This window comes from Buteo buteo, chromosome 9 (assembly GCF_964188355.1).
Source record: "Buteo buteo chromosome 9, bButBut1.hap1.1, whole genome shotgun sequence".
Classification (NCBI taxonomy): domain Eukaryota; kingdom Metazoa; phylum Chordata; class Aves; order Accipitriformes; family Accipitridae; genus Buteo; species Buteo buteo.
In genome coordinates, this window is record NC_134179.1 from 31,545,620 (window position 1) to 31,571,096 (window position 25,477).

Consider the following 25,477-nt stretch of genomic DNA (forward strand, 5'->3'; position numbering starts at 1 on the left):
TATTCTCTAAATATTGTTTTGTTTTTTTCCCAACCAACTATTTACAAATTCTATAACTTGAGCTCTGATTTCTCCTCTGAATTGTTTTCCCATTTTTAGTCATACCACAGCAGTTTTCCCTATTCATGTGGAAGCACTCAGGGTTTTTTCAGCACAACTGCTTGAAAACAAGATAAATTGGATTCCAGAGGAGAATACAACTTTTAAATCTAGAAAATTAGTGGTTTATAGGCAAGTGGGGAAATTGATATTATCATAAAAGGATTGTGTTCTACTTTTAACTTGCTGGGGTCTCTGGGAATGAGTTGACACAGATTCCTGAACAGTTCCAGTCTAGAGGCAGAGAGAGAAAGATTTGTCCTGACCCATGAGCATCTCTAACATTTTCAAAACTGTTCCTGCCCTGAATAGTGAAAAAAAAAGTCTCTCAAACATAATAATCCTTCCTAAATAGAAAATGTGGAAATTTAGTTGGATTAATTAAAAAAATGGGGTTTTGGAATTCCTTCATTTCAATTGCCAATATAAATTGATTAATTTCAAACCAAAGGTTTCTTTAAATGAAAAACTGGCCTCCATTAATACAAAAGAAAACAAAATAAAACAAAACAAAACCACTTCAGTGAGATACTTTGGCTACTTCCAAACTTTCTTTAAAAGAATATATTTTTAAGAGGATATCTGTCAAAAACAATTTCTTCAGCAGTCAGTTTTGGTTTTGACAAACATAGACTTTTCTAATTAATGTTTAATTGAAAAACTCTGTCCAAGCCTATTCTAGATTGACATGGGAACTAGCTAGTGGTTGGATACCGTGCAAACGAAGTATGATACTTGCACAGCCCAAGGAAGAAAAGTAAGCTGGGGAGCCAGGGCATAAAATTAAGGTGATGTTATATAAGGCAGCTCCTTTCCCAGAAAAATCTCAGAGTGAGCAGAAAGCATTATTGATTTTGTTTGCTGTGACAGCAAGGGGAACTAGCATGGCCAAATTGGGATTGCTTCATGCCCTGGCTGTGGAAAGCATATGCACTTATTAATATGTCCTCTACAGCACATAGCAGTAGTAGATCAATATACACAGTGCCAGTGGTTAAAAAGTGGAAATATCACAGCAAATGGGAGTCATCGGTATCTCATTTTCTCATTTTGATGAAAAAAAGCTTAAAATCTAGATTTCCCTTTACTCTATGGAATAGCCTTTGTGATGGTGATGCCCACTAAGCAGCTTGTGTTTTGCTAATTGCAGGGCTACAGAAAGCTATGTATGTGCACATGGTTGCAGAGCTTGATGTTCCTGTGGAAATACCTTAACAGAATAATTACTTTGCCAATTACAAACTAGCCCTGCTTATAAACACCTCCACATTTTTAGGCTAAATTTTCAAGGAAAAAAAAAGGGGGTGTTCTTTGCTGCTGCTGCACCTCCCATGACCTTTGTTACTGCTGCTACTACCACAACTGCCTCACTAGCAGAGGAGGTGGTGAGGTGCACTGAGACAGTAGTGATAATTGCAGCAGGAGCTGTACCCGTGGAGGTGGGAAAAGTGCAATGATAAGAGCAGTATCAAAAAAGTCAAGTACTTGTAGGATGAGTGGGAATTTCTGCACTCCCAGGGAGAGGAAATGAGATGCTGGAGAGATTTCAAAACCTTTTTATTGCTCCAAATCAAATCCTCTTTTTTTTTTTTTTTCTCCTAGAGCACAACAGGACAATGGTGATTACAGTCTCCCTGTGCAATTCCAGCTTTCTAGCTACAGCCTTTTTGGGGGCAGATATAATTAATCTTTCCTTGCGCACTTGAGAATGCATTGGGATACTCTCCAAGTCTCATCTTCAGCAGACACCTTTGTTCCCCAGGGGGGATTTATTCATTGCTACAAATCACTCACTTTGAACATCCTAATCGATATATTTCAAGAGAGTTTGAATAAATGATGTTTGGAAGCTGTGGTGAATAATTCTTCATTTAGAAGAAAACAAACTCTCCTTGAGAGGGAATGCACCATGTATAATCCTGGAGCAGAACCGACAAAATGGACAGAGACCCCCTAGATACCCAATTCACTAAAGCAGCCAGTCTTCGGTGGGGATTTTAGGGAACGATAGAACAAAAAGATAGAAGATACTCAGGTTTTTAGTGTAGTGGCAGAAGTTCTCTTTAAACTGTAACAATAAAAATAGTCTCCTTTGCATAGGCCTTACTGACATTAAAGCCCTAGACGTACCAAGAGGACAACAGATCACTGTATCAGCCTCCACGGGTAACTGGGAGTTACTACCCTCCTTTCATGGGGACTTGAGGACAAAAAGAAGACATGAATGTCACTGTTACAGGAATCTCTTGTAATGCCCATAAATTGATTAGAATTCTTCTTTTCTTCATCTTGCGTGTACATTTGCTAGTAGGAATGGGGAGGGGAAGGGGAAGGAAGAACACGGGGAGTGTAGTGGCTATAAAGCACTTGACCGAGCTCCAGCTTGATTTACTTCAGCCTACCAAAAGGCTGGCTGAAATGGAGACTGCGGTCTTGAACTGCTGAATGAGAAGTATGTAGGCACAGAGAAGGAGTCTTTAGAAATGCCAGAGTGGCTAGCATTCCTGATCTGTGCAAGAAAACCCAGGCTCACTGACACCTCTGCAAAGGAAGAACACCTGCGATAGAGTCAATGGAGTAGTCGCATTTACTGCTAAACAGGGAGATCAGAATTTGGCCTTTTGTCACTAAAGTGGCAATTCATGAATACAAATAATAGTTTAAATATAGGCAGTTAAAGTAATAAGTGATGTGAGTAGGAAAGGACCCACTCCAGCAAAATTGTTCTTCTGGATTCATTTGAATTTGAAAAGACCACAAAGCTGATAGAAGTGCCAATGGAGTTTTTCAGCCCCTCTTCTGGCTCTAAAACAGAAATTAACTTGGGTGAAAATGAGAATATCAACCCAATGGAAATCTGTCTTATTTAAATATTTGTATTCATCTCAAATGATTGAAATAACTCTGCAAAACTTCTGAACTTTGATTTGGAAATACCAAGGCATAATTTAAATAACTCCGATTAAAGTATTTCAGGCATTAATTGCAGAATAGCACCTTCCCATTGCATCAAGAGCTTCTCTACCCACTGTTTCCCACGGTGCACTTCCAGTAATGGGACTTCAGTGATACATTAGGGGATTTAGGCAGCGAGGGGAAAACAGTGCATCACAGGAGCATAGTGAGTGCTCCCAGAATTTGGGCAATTGATGAATCATGGCATCAGGGGCAGAAACAGTCTAATGTTGAACTGAACAAATCTGAAAGGGGGGGGAGGATTGCCCCAACCAGAAACTTAGAACATAGCCAGCAAAATCTTTCCACCACTACCACACCCTTGGAAATCTGTAATGTTGCAAAAATGCCATTTTCCAGCAGTCACAGGGAAACTGATTAGTCCTTGGCAGAACCAGATTAAATGTTATTCGGTAATTTGCAGCAAGACACAACTGTTTGTTTCTGCAGAATCTTTTGCCTTTTTTAAACTATATAACTTGAAAATACCTCTGAAAAGTTTTGTCTACTATCTGCTATCATCATCATCATTTAATTTGAGTCTATTTTTCTGGGAAAAAAGTGCAATCGTAGTTATGAATATTATTGAGTGATTCGCAAGTGTTTCAGCATAGAGCAGGTTATTTGGAAGTTTGGGGTTTTGTTTATGGATAAATAAATCACGAGTAGGATACCTGACAACTTCATGAGAGCCTGAACAAGGGTGGCCAGCTACATCACCTGCGTAATTTTTCATAAGCCATTTTTTGTTTCAGCTGAATTAGCTTTCGTGTCGGAACACATGGTATCAGTGGAGTACACAACTTCTAGGTTCTCATCACTTTTTTAAATTACATTCACATTATCTGTAATGATTAATCAACCTGAAAAAAATTGCCTGGCAACGTCCCTTTAACCACTCCCTGCTTGTGTGTCATTAAAAGCACTGCCTTCACATGGGAGGGAAGGGTGGCAGATGTATTTACATACAAATAGAAAAAACAAATCTCCCTCATGTTGCCATGTTCCTCCTGCAGTGTGAATTGCTTCTGGAGTTCTCTTAGCCTGTACTGGGGGCTAGTAGGGGAAGGTTAATGGAAAAGCAGACATTCCTTCATTTTGGCAGGAGCCAGTGCTATCTGAAAAAGAAGACAGGCAGAAGCGTTCATGTTTCTGAAAGTAAATGGTACTGAAGAATCTGTTGGTTTTCGTTATTTTTGCTAACTCGAGTAGAGATGGTTAACCACCAGGCTGTGTTCAAAATATAAGCAATGCACAAAAGTCAGCCCCAGAAAAAATGTGGTTTTTAACAAGATATTACATGCAGGTAAAAATGGAGTTAACGACTGGTCTAGCTTTCACAGGTGATTTTAGGAAGGTGAGTCCAGGTACAAAACCAGACTAGGACTGCAGTGTGAGGCAAGGCACTTGGCCTGCTGAAAGATCCGGAATTAACTCTTAGCAACATGTTTATTGATGGGCAAAGGAAGTGCCCCTGCCTGAAGTTTTGAATGATAAACAGAACTTTGATACTGTGGAGAATGAGGACAAACATAAAACGCATTTAAAATTAGACCTGAGGTAGAATGGCATTCAGAACTCAAAGTCCACCATAGGCAGCACCCTGCAAACAACCCAAGTATGGCTGCTCAGTGTGGAAAAACTGAAGGAACTGTGTTGGAATATGCCCTTAGGAAGATTCTGCAAACTTCAGGAAAGTCAATGAACAGAAGAATGCTTCCTAACAGTCCGAAACAGCCCTGGAATAAAAGATGACTGGTTTATTAACTGCAAATATATGGAATGCTCGGTTATCCAATGTTGAATGCTGATGCACAAGTTAGTATAGAGCTGGAAGTGCTGACAGTATCGCAGAAAGAAAAGCAACAGATAGTAACAGGGAACCAGGAATAGAGTTTTCAAGGTGACTTTTCCCCCATGAGAGGACAGCGAAATAACAAACAGAAAAGATAACACCTGCAGTGCTGCTGGGGAAAAGTATTCCTGCTAGGGCTAATATCTGTTATACCTTTTCTTCTTCTTTGTTAGCTCTCCTCCCTTCAGAAGAGGCTCCAGGTGGCCTCCAGTGGAATGGTAGCCTGGAGACCTCTGCCCCTGCGTGCTCTGGGGGTGCCATGGGTGCCGGCCACGTCAGCCTCGTTTGTTCCACATCTGTGAGCTCCTCTGTGCAGCACAGGGCAATTCTTCTCCATCAGTCATCTCCAAGCATAACTGAGTAACTCTGCTGGGATTTTTCTATTCTTCTTGTTTATAATGTGGAATGAAGCCACTTCAAGAGATGTTTATTAGAACTAGCAAGGACTGGCAGACTGGCATTAGGCATGCTGACTTGTGTCATGCGTGCTGGGAAGAAATGCTGAGTTTTACTTTTTCAGTTGTGCATTCACTGAATGTGCCAGAACTTTGCAAGAGGCATGAGTCAAATATAAAACATACCATGAAAGCATCATTTAGTTTGAGAGCTCTTGAAACAAAGCAATGGTCTCTTTTATTGAGAAATATTGGGTTTAATGTCCCTTTGTTCTTATTTATTATTGCACTTAGTTGCACACCATTCAGGTATCAACAAGGAAAGACATATCATAGAACTCTGAGGCTGCACAGTTGTGCTAAATATTCATCTTTTGCCTCAAAGGCTAAGGATTTTAGCTGTAGCAAATGTAATGTTTTTTGTTTGGTGAAAAAGCTAGAATGTCAGAGGAATCTCTGATCCACATCATGCAACCTTAGAAACTACCCATGTCTAGCAGCCTTATGTCTAATACTTAAAATACAGATAGGTTTGCCGTAAATAAAATCAATTCCATGGATTTTTCTGTGATTTATGCATTTTTTAAAGATTCTGCTGCAAAATCTTTTCTAACTAAGAAGCTTTTAAGAGTAAAATTGTTTCAGAGATGTTCTCCTTCTTCAGGACGAGAGCTTCATCTTCATTTTGCTTCAAATTAGAGAAGTTTTTAAGAGTTGGTTCAGTGGACAAAGCATATTACAATCACTGGATGTTTTTGAAAGTCCTATCATACAGAACATGTTGTGTTTTTTATAAGAGGAAAGGTATGTCTTAGTCCATACCAAGCTCTGCTTGCTACAAGCATTATGCCCTAATTTCCAGTTTACTCACTCAGAAAGGCTTCATTATTCTTTTATTGTAAAGGGGTTTGGAAGAAAAGATACTATAAATAACTAGTGTAGAGATTTTAAAGCAACTGATTCAATTTTTATTTCTAATAACATATAAGTATTATAGAATGACATACCCTACCCTTTGCCTCAGTAGAATCAACTGAGGCAAATAAAAACAAGACATCAAAACTTTGACCTAAAATGGGAGCTAGATAAGGCCCTTCAGCTGGAATACTTTGAATTTTTATGTCTTATGGGACTAAAAGAAAAAAGCCTAAAGAAAACTTCTAACTGTTGCCTTTTTTAAAAAAGACTGAAGTAGTTTCTAATATTAAGCCTCGTCCTTAGCCTGCTGTGAAGCTTGGTAGCTTCAATCATATTTTCTACCTTTATTGCATAGCTTTTTTCCCCTCCCCAAAGCATGTGATGAAGCTGCACAATTGGTGGGACTGGAGCTAGTCTAAATACTCCCGATACACAAAATAAAACTGCAGTGGAGTCTGGCTCTGCTTTACTCAATATAGCTGGGCTAGAGTGAGCACTATTCTTCTCCTTCCACACCCTTCCTCAGCAACACCCTTCACCCTTTGCTTCAATGACTGAAGATAGCTCCTGGATCATAGCTGTGGCTGAATGAATGGGAATTTACTATTCAGTGGTGGGCTATTCCAGGCTATACTGCTCAAAGCTCTCCACATTCATCTGGTTTCTGACTTTTCGTTTTGGTTTCCTAAGCTGATGATGCTTGTGAGACCTTGCTGTATCTGCTTGTCTGACCCTCTCCACTAACTTCATGTGTGTCATCCAAGTTCAACCAAAGGTTAAACTTTCAAAGACAATCTCAAAGACAAAAAAATTAACCCAAGTGCATGGAAAAAAATCCAGCAGCCAAGTGAGGAGAGAGGTCCTACTAAAGCTCTTGCTGAGAGAAGATTTGGTCTGCAAGCTTAACATTTACTGGCCAACACAGACTTTGTATAAAGCCTTCCTGCTGGAAGAGCTGCTGTGGTAGCTCGCTGAGAAGGTCCTCAGGAAGAATTGGTGTGTGAGGTTCCAGTATAATTTGGCCTTTTAGCCAAGCTTGTTCCCAAGCTTCCCTCATTCCCCATCCTCTTACAGATCTCACAGCAAGGTCCTGCTTTCAAAGAGAGTTTGGGACAGAAGTCAATGCCCAAGTCATGACACAGTTGAATGGCTGGGAGAGGGCAAACTGTGGGGAAGGTGGAGCTGTGGATCGCTGGCGGGGCCAGCTGTGCCATGCCCATAGTTCTTTTTAATCCACTTAATGTTGTCCTTTAACATACGGTTGTCAGGCTGCCCAAAGCTCTCGTACAGTTCTTTTAAATTAAAACATTACCCTGTCCTCTTATCATTATAGACATAACTTTTATAAAATTCAGCAAGAAAACTACCTAAGTATATTTCACTGGCTAAAGGAAATGTAGCGCTTTATGCAAAGCTCTCTAATTTTGTTTAACATTATGAAATACTGGATAAAAGGATGCTGATGAACAAGGACATCATACAGGCTGCACTGCCAGTGAGCAGAGCTTTTATAGGAAGGGAGGTGATAGACCAGACATTCACATCAAGCTTTACTCAGTAATCTGTGGAGACAGTGTTCCAACAGGTCTCATCTGCTGATCTTCAGGGATCTATTTATCTAAATTAAATGGGTTCACTTGCATATTCAAGTGGACCTGCTTTAATGCCTTAACACAGTAACATAGCTGGTGATTGTAAATCTGTGCTAATGCTCAGCATAAGAGCAGAGAGCTTGTAAATGCACAGATCTGACTACACGCGACACTTTCATATCAAAATTTGCATGTTTCCAGAGATTTCAAAGGTTTCCAGTTTTCACAGCATGTTTTCAGTCCCTCGTGTCTTAGCAGTAGATATTTTAATATTGGTACAATAAATAGACTTGGATTGTGAAAAATCATGACATTTATATTATGGGAGAGTAGTTTCAAGTTCCATCCTTTAAACTTTGTAAAAATGAGGTGTTAAAAATAGATCTTTTATGTAAGACAGACTTTTTGTAATTCACTTATAAATGGTCTTCAAAAGTTTTTGTGCATTTGGATGTATTTTGCTTTTTTCTGGGGAGCAAATGATTTGCAATTCTTTTTCTCTTCTTCAGCTTTGAAAAAAATGCAGTAGAACTACAGCCTTCCCTGAGCACATACTGCTTCAAGTATACCATCATACAAAGAAAAGGGGGAACAAATTAACTTCTGGAACATTATTTATTATTGGTGCCTGTCCTCCAAAGTAAAATATCCTCTCCCAGGAGGAAAAATAGTGGTTTCTTTCTATGCAAATTTGTATTTAGCATTTGTAGAAATGCTGAAAGAGTTAACTCACATGCCTGATAGGGTTAAAAAGAAAAAAAAGAAAGAAGAAAAATGGCTATATTGTTTTTTAATATGTAAGTTTTCCATAGTGCAACAGCTGTCAGACTCTGCAGGAAGACAGAATTTATTTTCTTCTGTTGGTGAATATGACAGAATACATGCACAGCTTGCTATAAAAATTTGTTTACTGGGATGGTTGGAAATCTGCATTTTTAAAACTGTAAAACATTAAAAAATGACCATGGGAGGAGAAAAGAGAGGAGAAGAAATCATAACTGGTTTTGGTTTCTTTCTCTGAACCTCCACACATCCCTTCCAACACACAACATGCTCACTAGCTTTAGAGACTCCTCACACTAATGTCAAAACATCTCAAAGCCTCTTCCTCAGTGTGGTATTTTGGGAAACTCTATGAACTTAGAGATACCACTTTGACTGTTAGGCATGTTCTGTATAATTTACATATTTATGGCTTGCTTTTGCTGCACACTTGCATCATACCTCCGTGTTTAGGGGAGAGAGACTCTGCTACAAGTGTCCACTCCCTGATGTTACAAATTACTAACAGCCGCATAAATTTGTGGTAGTTGGAAAGTGACCTGTGAGTAGCTCTGGAGAAACCCGTTCTTCCAGGCAAGCTAACAAACAAGACGCTACTGAGGATTCAGGCAGCTGAGGTAGATGCTCAAGTGATGAGGTACACAAAGGAGGCTGCAGCTTTCTACATGGGAATTCGTCCAGCAAGGGAAGCGATAAAACAAGGACAAGAGAAAGGACAGAAAACCTGCCTTCTCTCACCGAAAAGACAGCGAGTAAGTTCTAGAAATCTCTTGTCATGGCAAGGGGGTTTAACCTGGAAGTCTGCTTTTTCTTTTTCTCCACAGATCTCTTTTTATTTCCCGTGCTGCCTAGTGGCTTTGACAGATGAGTCGTAGTGAGTCTTGCTGCAGCAGCATTAGCCACACATCTGCCTGCCGTATTGCTCTGCAGGTTTTTGGTTTCACAGCAGAGCTGACAGACATCTCAGCCAGGGAAAGCCAGTGACCTCTGCAGTGGGAAGGAAAGGAGGCGGTGGAAAGGGAGCTGAGCTAAGACACTGGTGCAAATCAGGAGGAGGCAGACAGTCTCACGAAAGTCTGTCACTCTGCTGTCGGCTGAGCGCGTCCTGTACCACTGCACTGGGTTGTTGCAGGAGAATGCAAATGGAAGCTCGAAGAGCACAGTGGAATCATTTTTAAAAACTCTGTGATACTTTCTTCTGCTGTCAGAGAATCTTAGAGGAAAACAGCTTCAGCATCTAGACCAGTGGCTTCCACTGCCCAGAGATGTGTTAGCCATGGGGCGTGCCTTGACTTTTCCGTGAGATCTAGGTAGAATTTTTATATTTTTGCCCCAAATAAATGGAAGCTTTTCAAGCCACATAGCTTGTCACCTCTCTGACACCCACTCTAATTTCTTGCTCCAAAATTTTTCTAACCCAAGATTTAGTCAGGTAAATCCATGTTTTCTGTCTTCCATATTTGTTTATTGCCTTCCCATTTTCCCACTGTTGTCAGCTAGCTGCCCTTTTTATTTCATGCCTGTTTTTCCTGGTAACTTGCTGAATAGCAGAAAGGGGTAAAAAAGCCCTTGATAGCTCCTCCCAATGACTGTCCTGTGCTTGTGGCTGTGATCAGCAGCTCCCACCTCTCTCCACACTGGTGAAGCCCCAGCCAGGTCTCAAAACCAGCCGTGAGGGACACGGAGCCTGGGAAGGGGACAGCACCAATTACAGGGATGTGATGAAGCTTTGAGGAAGCATGTGGCCTCAGTGCTTGCTATAGCACCTCCACAAACCATTCTGCTACTGAAGAAAAGGGCCGTATTCATTTTATAAGGGGGGAACCCTCTCACGTGACAGCACGAAGGACACAAAGCTTGGTAGCAGCAGATGGAAAAGTGAGTCGCTGCACAGGACATGCGAGTAACAGGTAGACAAAACAGCATCTAATGCAGAATGAGCAAGTAGGGTGAAAGAGTCAGACCAGTGGAAATGTGGGATTTCAGACAATAAACCTTCTCCAAGGATGAGAACAATAGCTGCTTCTGTAAAGAGATGAGCAAATGAAAGTAAAGCTTTGTTATGATGTGGGGAGGAGAAAGGGGAGATGGAAAGAGACTAAGACATTGATGTCAAGAATAGTGCCTGAAACACAGAGATAGCAGATACCAAGTAACAGAAAAAAAGGAAGACATTTCTTTTGTCTTACTTTTTTTTTTACCTAACATCTAGGAGCACAGAGGGAACAGACTTACACAACAAGAAGACTGGCATGAGAACTTATGAGAAACTTGGTAATTTTAGAAGTTGCTCAAGGTTCTGTAATTTAAAAACACTCAACATGGGGAACATTTGCTTGCAATTTGTAGCAAAGATTTGGGTGGGGATAGTAAATCTCATCCTAAAGCTATAGTCTAAAATGTTCATGGCAGCAGAACCACCCAGGGAATGATTAATATATGTGCCTAAAGTGAAAATTAATGATCTGTATAGCCCTGATAAAAACATAGCAATTAAATAGAAAGACATACTAAGAAAATTGCAGACAAACCTGGAAGAAGTCAAGAACAAGCCTGTTTGCTTTTAATTATATGAATGACTATTAGACCACATCCCAAAACTGAGTTGGCAATCTGGAAGATACTTAGGTTTGTTCTTTTCAAAGTACTTGATGCTTTATGCTCTTACCATACGCAACAATATTACTGCACCCATGGCATAGCACCAGTCCTGGTACCAGTGAGCACAAATTATCTTTACCAATAGTCAGAAAACAATGGAAAGATCTTGTCAGCAGTAAAGATGACCAAGAGATTGACAGAGGATAAAGAACGGATGGACAGGGATCCCTCCTATGTCATGATGAATCATCCCTTGTACCTTATCAGGTGCTAATTATAACCCTGCACAAACTGGTAGGTAAAGACCTGCCTATTAAAGCCAACCACATAGAGAAATGCTTGACATGACACAGACTTCATTATAGGAATACTAAGGAGTAAAAGCACCACAAATCGGAACCTGTTATGCAGGTGAGCAGATGGCCACCCACAGCATAGGCAAGAAACCAAAACCTCGAGCTGCCATGGACTGCAGATCGCTTAAAGCAGCTACAGACTTAGGGTGAGAGTGGAGGAGAGGAAACCAAAGGCAACTTTGGAGCAGTAGTAGAAAGTGTCATACACTGACATACAAACAGGCAAACTCTTGAAACCCCTCAGTTAACAGGGTTGAAGACAGGAATAAGTAAGGAAGAAGTCAGCAGTGATAAGATAAGTGTGTTATCTGGAGATAGCAGCAAGGTAAATGAACACAGAAATAACAAAGTGGAAGCAAGAACCTTGCCAACAGCATAGTGCACTAGAGAGAGTCAAGGCTTTAACAGCTATCAATTCAAATGCCAGCATGGTGGGAAAGAGCACGTCCTTTACACAGAGTAGGCACTGGTCTCCTCTCCCTTCCTCAGACCAGCAAGCTTTAGCACTAACTAGACAAGCAGAAATATCAGGAGCTTGCTACAAGCTTAACAGAAGTAGCATAGCTTGTGGGAGGGAGGTAGAGATTCATTACCGATGGGTATGCGCCCAGTCTGACCACTATTTGTCAAGGGTAGATATTCCTTTAGTTCTACAGTCATGACGTTCATAGATACTATGAGCAGAGCGTGGTACCTGGACAATCCCTGCCCCTGTCTGTCTTGTTGGAAGCAGCTTGGTTTTAGATCAAGCATGTCCACATGTAGTGCTTAGATTAACCTTCTCCCACTGTTCCAGGCATCCAAGCCAGAAAGACCCTAAGCCTGTTTCTACCTCATGCCACCTTCCGCTCCTCTCCCTCTCAGTTTCACCATGTTAACCAAATACATTCTCCCTGCCATACTAGTCTCTCGATTTTGTTTATTATACTGCCTTTTTTTTTTTTTTTTTTTTAACTTTTGAGGGTGGCTGAGGAAAGGAGAGCAGGAACACACAGAAATCCTGTCAGACGATACCTCAGAAGTTAGTCAGTGCAACTAAAATCAGCATGATGGCCAAATATCCAGTTATTTCAAAAAGCCTATATTAAGGACGCCTTTCTGAGGCTATTTCTGTCCCAATTTGTAACTTCTATTTCCAGAAGGAATTTGAAAAAATAAAGTGCCCTGGAAGTAGAGGCTGCAAGTCTTCATTTTACAGTGAAGAATGTAGATTCTGTCACTTCAAAGACTAGAACCATGTCCAAAGTGGTTTCACAAAAGCTGTTCTCACACTAAAACAATTCTCCTAATGCCTTCCTTTGTTTTTCAGCTTGTAGTAGCACCTGCACCATAAACGAAAGCTGTGTGCATTTATTTGATTAAATGCTGCCATTTCTGCAGATAAAAATTTTCCAGAATGATCTTACATGCAGAAAAAGTAGTTCACCAACATTGAAGCTTGTTTGATACTTGAATTACACTTGCAAATCTTTTTACCCTATGTTAGCTACAAATTATTGGCTGACCTTATGATATTTTCTTAAATTTCTGCTGAAATTTGTGCAGAATCTGTGCAGTTCACATAACCCCCAAATGACATCTGGCTTTTTACACAGAAATGGCTTTGAGCACAGGGAAATTTATTTAGAAATTACAGTGCTAATGCATGCAGTAAAGCGCTCTGTGTTCTCAAGAGTCTTCTTAGTGTCCTCTTTATGGGGAATGTCATGGACTTTAACAAACACTTCTTTCCAGCAATATTTCAAGATCTGTATTTCCCCCCTGTGAGGAAAGTTTCTTTTCACTTCCTGAAGGGTAGTGGCTTCATGTGTCTAAGCTGCAGCCATGTAAGCCACAATGAATAGGTAGGTAGATGTAGTGTAAAATGGGATTCTCAGATGCTTTTCAAACACATACAAATAAAAACAATATGCTTAAAAAAGATAAAAGGTTTCCTGATGAGTTTTACATTTTGCTTTTTATAAAATGTTCCTGAAGACTGTAGAGTGCTCTTAATCATAATTTTAGTACAGCTCCTTAAAAACCACATGCAGGCATCTCAAACTTTTCAATAATGCATTAATGTCAGGCTTAATGTTTTGTAACTGAGCAGTAATGTCTGATTCAGAAGTACAAATGCATATCTACTTGATGATGCAGAGACTTAAGCAGGGCTTCCTCAGGATACTAAGTTCACCATAAAATAATAAAAAGAAATCTCAGACATCCTTTATGAGACAGAAGCTGTCTGGCAAAGTCATAAAAAGAATATTACTGTACAGAAGGCAAGGATTTTATAATGTTTGGCCAAATTGCACAGTTTCAATTTAAACGAATAGTCACGTAGCAGCGTCTATCCTACTAAAATGCTTAAAGTCTGAACACTTTCTGCCAAGTGTCCACACAATTTCTTTTTCTTCCTATTCTATCAATGGATAGAATGTTCACTTTATGACCTTCTCAGGGCTTGCTCTGAGAAAGACTTTAGAAAGAGTCAAACATCTCCAGAGCAGAAGACCTGACAGGAGAAAGATGTCTGTAAGGTAGAGGTGTACATGTCTTGAAACTCTTTGCTGAGTTGCAGTAACTAATAGAAGAGCAAGATGTTTTGCTGTAGACACTCCAGTCGTCAGTTCCCCAAAAGAAAAACTCAGTAGGTGCAATAACCTGTTCTCTGAGACAAAAAGTATTCAAAACCTACAACTTCAAAAGTTACCACCAAGAGGTTGTCTGCCATTTATACAAGAAGAATGACAGAATGGAGGCTCTGGGGTGTCTTGAGCACTTCAAGATACTTAAGAGAAATAAAGTCCCTTCACAGTTCTCCCACCTTGGTAATCAGTATGGGATCATCAAAGTTAAAAGCAATGGTTCATACAGCTTGATGTAGGCAGCCAAGCTTTTAAAATTAAAAGCTATACTATATGCATGCCCTTTATTGGCTGAAGTCAGCACACAGAACACAGAATCTGTGCACTGGCCTGTGTGACACATCAACATGGAGTATGTATGCAATACGAAAATCTAGTCACCAGCACTTGGGTCACCTTCTGTTTTGATTCAGACCTTCTTACTCTTCACAAGTTTTAAGAACTTAGAAGTGGTGCAAAATATAGTTTTTGAAGAACACAGAAAAGCAAATCTGTTAAAATTTGGAGTTATAGTTCAGTTTCTGACATGACTACTTTTAACCAGAATAGTTTTTAGAAATTGCATTTTGCATTGATCTTTCCTTCCAAACCACAAATTCTTAAAAATGCAAACATTTCCAACTTTCCATACAATTAATTGAAATTTTCCATGTAGGCTATATTTAAATCAATTAAGGTGCAATTAAGGTTCCATTGTTGCCAATAGCTTCTAATTGTTCTGTAATAGACTACAAATACATTGAAATAAGTAAACGGAGCCCAAGGTAACTCAATTACACTTCTTCTGGTAGACTTATTCTTCTCTATTACTTTAAATGAACTTATTTGTGAGATACGGAATGGCTTTCAGGACTCAGTGGCAAAAGAGAGTATATACCTATGTCAAGCTTTCTCTCGGGCAGAGTGACTACTATGAATGCCATTGCTCTATGAAGACTGTGTAAGTGGTTAGCAGCACTTAAAAGGGTGCCCATAGTTCTGCTGTCTTGATTTCACTCCACATTGTGAGAGGTGTATGGAAATCTTTACAGCTCAGAGACATCTGATAAAATCTCTTGGTCTGTCTTCATTTAGCTTGCGGTACCCTTAAGACACTCCTCTAGATGAATGAAGACAGCATAAATAAAAGATCAGTGTTGCATTAGGGCTGTCTTTGCATTGCAAGAGCAGCACGTGCATCTGGAAGATTATTTAACTGGCAGGGACATCCAAGCTGTGTTGCAATGTTCTGGTACTCTAGTAAGTCTGTCCTTAAAAAAACCTAAGGTTTTAAAACAGATAGAGTATCACAGATCATTAGAAGTAACATATTATGGCATCCTCTGAGGGTTTTTGCTTAGTGTTTGGAGTTAAAAAGTTGTCTTATATATTAAAAATTCAGTAAGGCACCTAACTCCTCTGAAAAAAATAGTATTTCAGGGATATCTCTGTCACTTTCCCATTGCCTGTTTTAGGAAACTAAAACCCAAGGAACCAATCAAAATCCTGTAAAGATCACCCCAATTATGCCCAAACAACTTATTAAAAAAATTCAAGGAAGTGTTAATGTTGCTCTGCTCTTATAAGTGTTGAGGTTTTCCAAATGTGTGGAAAATCTAAAACAATAGTTGAAAGTCTTGAATCCACAGTATACAAAGCCTTCTTCAATGTACATTTATTTCTTACAATGAGCCCTGAATGGGGTCTTAAATGGATAGTGTTTATCTTAATGCTTAGGGCTTGAAGGTTTTCAACTTCCCTAAACTTAAAAACAATTCTTGTTAGGAATCCATGTACCAAGTGAATGCCAGTTAAGGCAGTGAAAACATGAAGTACAGTTAAGAGACCAATAGAGTCACATTTGGGGCTGGTATGAGGTGGTATAAGATTTGAATTTATGTAAGCTACACAGTTGAAGTTTTGGTCCTTTATTAGGACCAAAGCAATGCAGAAGAGCATACTTAAAGGAAGCAAAGCAATACAGAAGAGCTGATGTGATAGATCACCAAACAAGAAAGTATTTTAAGGGCTAAGTTTCTTGCCTGCAGAGTAAATCACCCTCAATATACTTAAGTCATTGACTGCTCCTTTCTGATGCAAGGTCATCTTTCTTGCCTATTGCAGAAGTTTGAAAAAAGATTGCTCTAGCTGATTCTGCTCCAAGTCTGTCCTGAAAGCTAAGCCATTATATGTCCTACCTGCAACAAAAGACATAATGCTACTTCCTTGCTGTATAAAATGATGGCGTGTGTTTACCCGCATCCTTATGTGATATCTGTCTTTCAAAAAAGCCATTAGGGAATGGCTCCAGAAGATAGGATGAAGAATTCTCAATCCCTAATGGAGTTTCCAGTTGTATGACTTCCTAACATGTGAGCTTCTCCAGAGAATGCCCTCTCAATCCTGAGAGGGGGACAGAAGTGCTTACAGGAGGGTCCTGTGCAAGGGGAAGCTCCAAAACGAGCAGAGAGGGCTGGATGGGACAGTGCCAAAAGTTCAGATAATTTGTGGAGCTGTAATGACAGGCTTTTGAGGCCAAGAAAGAAAGAAAGAAATAAATAAAGAAAGAAAGAAAAAAGCTTGCTCTTGCTTCTTGCTTCATCAGAGGACAGGCATCAACAGAGCCACTGAAATGATGCAGCCTGTATTTTGTGCCATGTCCAACACCTTGGGAATTTCTGGGCAAAACTCTAAAACTCTGGGCAAAACTCAGCACAAGTCCTGCAGGAGGTAGAGTCAGGGAGGTGCAACTCTTCAGAAATTACCTTTTCATCTTCTAGAGGCACTCTGTGGAATTTGAAATGACTGCAGTCAGTACTCAGTAGGGCTGTCCAGGTATAAATGTAATAAACCAAACGATTCTTCCACCAATTATTCCTTTTTGAGCTCTCTTCCCAAGATACTGCTTTGTGCACAAGGGGATTTCTGTAATAATTACCCCTGAGTACCCAGTGGAATAAGTGGTAATTACACTGTCTAAACATAAAAATAGATCCTTGTGCCATCGGTTCCAAAACTGACAGGAAGCCTTACTTCAGATTTCTACGGGTTTTTTAGTTTTCATATTCTTCTAGCACTGCAACACACAGAAGATACACACAGGGTTGCACAGACTTTCTTGCTCTGCGGCTTATATGAACTACCTGTCTCGTACCTTGTATAATAAACAGTTGCTGTACCCTTGGGTTCCTTTCCTCAGCTGCAGAGTAGGAACAGCAGGTGTTCTGCAAAATGAAATCCTTCATGATTATGGGATTGCTCAGAGGGCCATAATACCTACCCACCTTCAAGAGAATGAGTCAGTCAAGCAAACTAGAATACTATTCCTATTTCCTATCAGCACAAATGGAAATCATAACATTGTTAGTAAAACCATGCCACCAAATGGAGGGAACGAACCAGATGCAAAACTGGCAGAAGAAACTTATACCTGTGTTGTGATGGTCTGAGAGATCATACAGAGTACCAAGGAGAAAAATTATTTCATTGAACAAAGGCCCACCTTCACCACCCAGTATTTTTGCCAAGCTAGAGGGTCTCAGGAAGAATGAAAACATTGAAAAAGCTAAAAGACAAACTGAGATCTTGGAGACAGTATGTGCAATTTGTACCGCTAACCTAGGTCTGCTCAATATCAGTTCACAATATTCTACTCCCTCACAGTTACGTACCAACTTTCATACTTTATTACAGAAAAATAATTTATCTCATCAGAGTGACTTGCTGAATTAAAGATTCTGAATTTCCTTTTCATGCCTTGGACCAAGGCACCAAATATAAACCCTCTGTGTACAGTTCAGTCTCTAAATATAGCCAAGAATTAAGATATTGCTGCTTCTGCATCCTAAATAATCTAATGGAATCAATTACAGTTTTGCGCAGATGACATCTGGTATTTGCAAATACAACATGTAACACAAAATCCAATCAAAACAAGCATGAAACTAAAGTTTCCACCCATCCTACTTCATCCTCAGTAAACACATTGTTTTGCATCACAGGATGGATTTTTCACATTTTTTATAGACTTCATCTTAGAAGCTCTCTAAGAGAATGTAACACAAGAAGAAAAGGGCTTCTAACTTTGACTTCAGCCAGTGGTTAAGCCAGATGAGTGAACATCATTCATGTATTCACTAAGAACACCATCCCATTGCTTGGATTTTCAGCCTTGTGCTTTTATTGATCAGTATGCCAGTCATGCCAAGCTAAATAACAGTTTTGCATTGTCAGATACAGCAAGGTTCAGAGTGAACACCAACATCAGCTGTGGAAAGGACAGAATCTGAAATGGATTAAATACAACTCTGTCCCACTGTGCCAGTAAGATCTTTACCCATTATATTTGGAATGTAAGGATAGTCACACTAGATAGTATCCATGTTATCAACCCATTTCAAAATATACCCCCTTGCAGCACTTTCCTAGCATTATAATTAATGTTTTATCCTCAAGTAGCCCAACATACTGTATTAGGGCTAGGATGCAAACTCTCCCTGCATGTAAGTACACAGGATTTGGGTGGAGGGAGATTTTTTTCTTTCTTTTTTTTTTTTTTTCTTTCAGATACAGCCTAAATAGATAAATATAAGTGTACCTGCAATCAAGGACTACCCTCTACCTCCTCCAAATAATGCAGGATCAGGAAGGAGGTGGGTCATGTCCCTCCCCATACTCCAGAGCAGAGTGAGAGCACAGCAAAGCAAGCAGTCCCACTCTGAAGACTGGCTAGCCCGTGGGCTCTGAGCAGCCTTGGAGGAAACCATGCCTCCTGAAATGCTCTACAATGAAGACCCATGTTTCCTCACAACTCCTGTTGCTACCATGTATTGTCAGACTTGCAAAACTCCAAAACATTTGGTCATGGCAGTCCATGCTGAAGTGTGAATGCTGGAGAATTTTCAGTGGTAGAGCTTGCTGATCAGGGTTAAGGACTTGAACCATTTTTTTTTCCTTCTCCTTCTGGATTAATTTTAAATCATGGCTACTCTTTTCTCCAGTTCACCCAGTACCTGCACAAAAGCTGCTGCCAGCACAGAGAAGGGGACAGCTCCAGTGAGGAAGTGAGTGACTATGAGCTGTGCAGGAGAAAAGGGAGAGAGACATTTATTTCAGTGGCAGCGGCAGCTTGTGCTGTGTTAAAGTTATTGTGAAACTGCAGCAAAGTCACCAACTGTCATCATCATGTCTGAATGGATAACCTTCATCCTGCCCCCTTGTATTTGTACTGCAACAGATTCTAGCCATAGTACATTTTATACAGATAACTAAAATTGTGTAAGAAATGCGTGACTTTAGGTACACAGGTGGAATGCATGGGATGTTTTCATTTCAAGATTCCAGCCCTACAAATAACTATGGGTAATTTCACTGGTTTCTGAAACTAATAAATTTTGTGGTTTTATACAAATGTTTCTAGAATCTCTATCTTACAGGAAACAATTAATTCCTTTAACCATAGTCATTGCACTTGCTGAAGCAAGTACCATTCACAGCATGACACAGCTATCTATGAAATAATTTAACTGCATCATGCGCAGTCAGCAGAAGTTCAGCACTGTGATTAGGAGAAAGTGACTTCATACTGTCACTCACTGTTTGAGCTACATATTATGCTGCAACAATTTTCCTTTCCTTCCTCTCTATCGTAAAAATATGGGCAGTTTTTCAATTATGTCAAAGTAACCCTTGCTAACAACACGTGTTAACATTTGATAAAAAAATGGTGTGGGGTTTTTTTAGTATGTCGTTTTGATCCTCAAGATTTCAGCAACTATAAACCATAAGTAGTAATATCAATAGCATAAGCAGGTGCCATCACCACCGGTAGTTAAATGGTTCTTCATTGGTCAATTTGACCAAACACTTCAGAAATTACTTGATTCTACTCAGTGACAGTGTACATGGAAAAGTTAGCTGTGCAAGAAGCTGAAATAACCACCAACCTTGAGTTTTGCAGCATGAGTTTGAGTACTGAAGTTTAGTATCCTTGCTACATGTTGTTGTGTGTAAACTGTCTATAAGGACACTATTGCAGAAGAAGAACTTCAGGAGTTTTAGCAACCATGTCAATGCAAACTCTGACAGCTGCTGCTTGAATGCATGTAGACAGAGTAGGACATCCCTCGGTTGTCTGTGCGTGCTGGATCTGGGTGGCAAACGAAGCAGAGCCTGCCTCTTCCCAGCACTCCTGGCTGCTGCAGGATGCCCTGGGGGTGTGGAGCACAGCACCTGCTGTTCACACCAGGCCATTTTCTACCTGCTTCTGTTTGAAACCGGGCCCCTCCCCACAGTAATCTGGTTGTACCTTTTCAAAGGCAAAAGTACTAAATTTATTCTAATTTATGTATGCTTGTAATAGCCACTACTCTGGGAAACTTATGGTTGTTGTACAAAGAAGGTGTGAACTATTGGAAGGATCCTGACATCTAAACCTTCCTAAATAACATAACTTAGCAATAAATGTTTTAACTTCTTTTGAAAACTAAGTAATGCATGGAATATTACTTCCAGCTGCATAATGCAAGTCACTGGAAAGAAAAATATCTTGGCCTAATAAAACCTAGGAAACACTGGCAATGAGCAAGAGAAAATCTTCTGTGACAAGAAAATAGCCCCAAAGTTGGAAAAGTATTTTGGAAATATGTATTTATTATTCTTTTTATTTACAGAGAATAACTCTTAAGTAGCAAATGTTGGCTTTTAACAGACAGCTATTAGTGCCCATGATATAACACTACTTATATCAATTTCATCGGTCCAGCATTGACCAGAGAAGTCAAGAAGTAAAAAAGGACAGTTTCCAGCTCATGTTTAAAGTGAATAACCATCCCGCTCTATTTTTAGTACAATGGAAAGAGCCGTGATAGTCATATGGTAAGGAACAACTCAGTCTTTACCAAGTGCTACACAAGCTGCGTAGCTTGCTGTTCAAAAGGGTAATAAACAGTTCTTTTAGTCCAGCCAAAGCGATAAGAATAGACGTGATTCAATGGCACTGTAGCATAAGCGTGTCACTAAAACGCGGTCTTCTGGAAACTGCTTTTAACACAATAGAACTATTACTTGGCCAGCACAGTTGACGGCCACGTGCTTTTGTTGCCATGAGCTGTGAGAGTCAGTAGAATCAGATTGCTGTAGAAATGTGAATGTACTTTATGACGGCCTGTAGTAATTCTGTACATCTCTTATGTCTGTGTTCTTATAGCCACTTGGGCACTGAAGTAGCTGAAATGAGAAAGAGGCAGCAGTCACAAAATGAAGGAACATCAGCTGTGTCTCAAGCACCTGGAAACCAAAGGCCCAACAACACATGTTGCTTTTGTTGGTGCTGTTGCTGCAGCTGTTCATGGTATGTCCTGTAGTATATTCGGTTCCATATCCACCACAGGTAAACTATGAGAATGGAAAGTGCCAAGCACTGGGAACATGCAAACTTGTGGGAGAGGACTGCTGCCAAGAGGCACAATTTAACATTTCACTTAAAAATTTGATTAAACAATTCCCTGATTTGGTTGGACATCTTGTGAGGGGGAAGAGGAGAGAATAGTAAATTCAAGCTATATTTACCCTACTTAAACCATAACTAAATGAGGAAATTTCAGTTGTAAAACTAGTATGTGTGAATGAGAGACTTGATACTGAACATTTTATAATTTGCATTCAAAACTTTTTTTTTCTGCTTGTACTTTTGATATTGCAGTTCTCTGCATTCAGGAGGGTAAAAGGGACATGGTCGTAAATGTGAATATATGGTGACCTGGTTTACTAATCAGTTGTTGAATAATATATATTCTGTAAATCTGAAAACACAAGCCTTAAATTCCACTTTATCTTTTAACTGGTGTGGGGTAATTTTAGTGGAAAATTGGCTCAAAAATTGTGGCTGCTTGTCTCTTCCTAACCAAAGAGTTCACTTGGAAAGTCAAAGAATTAAAACCAGTATCAGAAAGAGCTTTAAATTCTCAGTGTCTTGAGAGGTATCAGGTCTTTATTTCTTATTTTCATGAACACAGTTAGTGCTGAAATATGAAGTAATTGACATGCAGTACTGTTCGAAGCCTATGCATCCTGTTACATACACAGTTCAGTCTTTTTGGAGTGACCATTCCTCTGTGTATCTGTGTTATTTTCACTTGAATCAGCCATGTGGACCCAATCTAATCTGAGGCTATTTGCCCCCAATATATTTAAAAATACATACCAACGTGTGTGTACCTGGCATCAAATGGGACAGCTTTTTCCAAGATGCCACATCCTGGAGGCAGTACCAGGGTGGACCTGCCTTGGCTCTTACTTCCAGTTTCACCTGGAGGCAGAGGATATTTGGAGCAAGGATGAGCGAGAGCTCATGCTTTTACGAAGTTACTTTGCAGTGTATTCAAGCCATACAGCAAAGAGGTGCAAGTGTATTAAATGGGAAGAAAAGGGAGGATGTTTTGCCACTGTTATCTCTGCTTTGTGACAAGGGCACAATGTAAGATTAGCTATACTGTTACAGAGCAGAGGTTCATTTAGCTCAGTATCCAATTTCAGGAAGTCACCTGTAGCGGATGCCACAGGGAAAGGATAAAACAAGTGGACATGCACCTCCTCAGTTTACCCACAGCAAAACTCCTCACAACTGGCAATCTGCAGCTTAGGGACTTCCTGGCCCGGAGGTTATTTCTGTGTGTTTTATAGCCCTTGATGGAATTTTCTTTCATTAATTTGTCAAACCATTTTCTGAAGCGACTTCCTGAACTCATCTAAACTTTTGGCATCCAGAGTTTTCTGTAGCAATAAATTCTACATCAGACCTGTGCACTCTGTGAACTATTACTCCCTTTTATTTTTTTAACCTATGAGAAGTTACTTTCATCTGATGCCTCCTTGGTCTTATGATTGTGAAGAACAGCGAATAATTGTTCCCAGGATGATGGAGCTCTCTCATATCCCCCTTCAGCTGTCTTTTCTTCCATAGTCTTCTCTATTTTAATCTCTGTGATATGAAACTGAGGCAGACCATGGTTTATGCTTATCTCTCTTCTATCTATCCACCTACCTTGTGTCTCTCTGTGTACCTTTCCTACTCTGCTATCTTCTGTCTGAGATGTGTGACTAGATCTGTTGCAGTAATCAAGACATAGGTGCACCCTGTTTTGTGTTTGCTCTTGATTTTTTATTATTAATTCCTAGCACTCTGCTTGCTTTTTAACAACCGCTGTGATGAAGTTTTCATAGAATTATCCACCATGACTACATGTACAGCTCGGGTTGGCTTTTGCCTTGCATACTGGAACATGAATGGCCATACGAGTATCAGTCTAATTTCTAAAACTTAAAGAAAACTGATTTTATTTTTTAAGTATGTTATAGCTCAGGAAGTCTTATTTGACAACTATACTCTATTTTGAAGCTTTCGTGAACTTTGTGACCCTTGGAGTGCCTCTACTCCTCAGAATGCAATACCATTATATATTTGAACAGCTTATGGATATTAAATCTAAATTAAAGCAATTATAGCTTTAAAATGTAGGATGTCCCTTCAGCTGCTTTAGTAATTGGTTTTGCTGTTAATATCCTGTCTTTTGGTGTTTTTTGGGGGTTGAGGGGTTTTTTTGGTAAAGTAGATTAGACTGAGCACAGAGAAATCCTGTCAATTTAAGCTAGTTTTCAGGATTAAATCAAAGAATGGGTTGAAAGGGATAGTGACATCACTTGTGTTTTCTAAAATCAAAAAGATAGAGCAGATCATGTAGTAAGTCTTTTCCAGCTCTATCTTCTGTTATTCCATAGTGGAAACTCCATTAGAGGAGTGATGGGAAAAAACTTTGAAAAAGGCAATATGAAATGTTTCAGAATCTCAGTTAAAATGAAGCAATTGGTTCCGGTGCCAAATTTGTTTGGTAAATTTGAACTCTCCAGGTAGAGTATGGATTACTGTTCTTGCCTCAGTTGTGTACCCTAAAAAACTACCAAAAAAAAATTTAAAAAAAAAAAAAAAGTAACAAACTTTACTAGTCACCCACTATATAGGGGATCTTAGGTAGGCAATTCTCTAGGGTAGTTCTCTGTAACAGGAAAGCCTAATCGTAACAGATTCTCTGGACTTAATGTAATTACATGCTTTCCCTAGTTCCACAGGTCTTTGTATTTGAGTAATGTGAATCTATCAAGAGATACCTGTCTGGAAATGTTGCTGGACTCATTAATGGTGATGACAATGCTTTAACTGTCAATAACAAGATTAGGAGAATTTTCTTCTGTTTTTCCACCAGCCTGGGTGACTGAAGACAGCTCTTATATCACTAACCTCTTAGTGCCTCAAATTCCTCATCATTCATAGAAATGGGGTGGAGGGTGTGTGTGTGTGTGCAGCTTTTAGTAAGAAGCTTTCACTTTTATCTGTTTGAAGAATTAGTTCAGTAGATCATATATCCAAACAAATCATTAGAATTCTAAAAATATCTTTTGTGTATCATGTGATGTTTGTTTTCTTCTGTTCTACCCTGTGTTAAAATCAGAATAGGCATTAAGTCTTCTGTTTGCATAACAGCATAGGCAAATATTCACACCTTTGTTTGGGGAAACAGTACCTTGCCTAATAGAGACTTATTAACAGCAAAAGGTTAGATCAAAATATTATTTAGTACATCTTATTACAAACTTTTTTTTTTCCTCTAATAATTCCTTCTTAAACGTATCAAATATTTGGAGTACTTCTTTGTTGTGGGAAAGCCCTGGTAGGCAGCTCAGCCCCATGCAGCCGCTCGCTCACTCCTGCCCAGCAACATGGGGAAGAAAATCTGAAGGGTGAAGGTGACAAAACTCATGGATGGAGATAAAGATAGTTTAATAGATAAAGCAAAGATGTGTGCACAAGTAAAGCAAAGTAAGGAATCCATTCACTGATTGCCATCAGCAGGCAGGTGTTCAGCCATTTCCAGGAAAGCAGGGCTTCATGACACGTTACGGTTTCTTGGGAAGACAGACAATACAGCTCTGAAACTCCCTCCTTCCTCCTTCTTCCCCAGCTTGTATTGCTGACCATGATGTCTTATGGTCTGGAATATCACTTGGGTCAGTTGGGGTCAGCTGTCCCAGCTGTGTCCCCTCCCAGCTCCTTGTGCACCCCCAGCCTGCTCGCTGACAGGGCAGCATGAGAAACAGAGAAATCCTTGATGCTGTGCAAGCACTGTTCAGAAACAGCTAAAACACTGATGTGTTCTCAACACTGTTTTGGTCACAAATCCAAAACACAGCACCATATGGGCTGCTATGAAGAACATTAACTCCATCCTAGCCAGACCTGGTACATCTATCGACACTGGTA

The 25,477-nt window shown here is 39.8% G+C and overlaps 1 protein-coding gene across 1 annotated transcript in view; it reads left to right on the forward strand.

Moving 5' to 3' along the window:
• RGS17 (regulator of G protein signaling 17) overlaps positions 1-25,477 on the forward strand; it is a 72,603-nt gene that overhangs the window by 22,816 nt on the left and 24,310 nt on the right. Inside the window, exon 2 of the mRNA XM_075036811.1 lies at positions 21,371-21,514. Coding sequence (XP_074892912.1) covers positions 21,396-21,514 — 119 coding nt within the window. The 5' untranslated portion in view covers positions 21,371-21,395. The remainder of the gene's footprint in view (positions 1-21,370; positions 21,515-25,477) is intronic.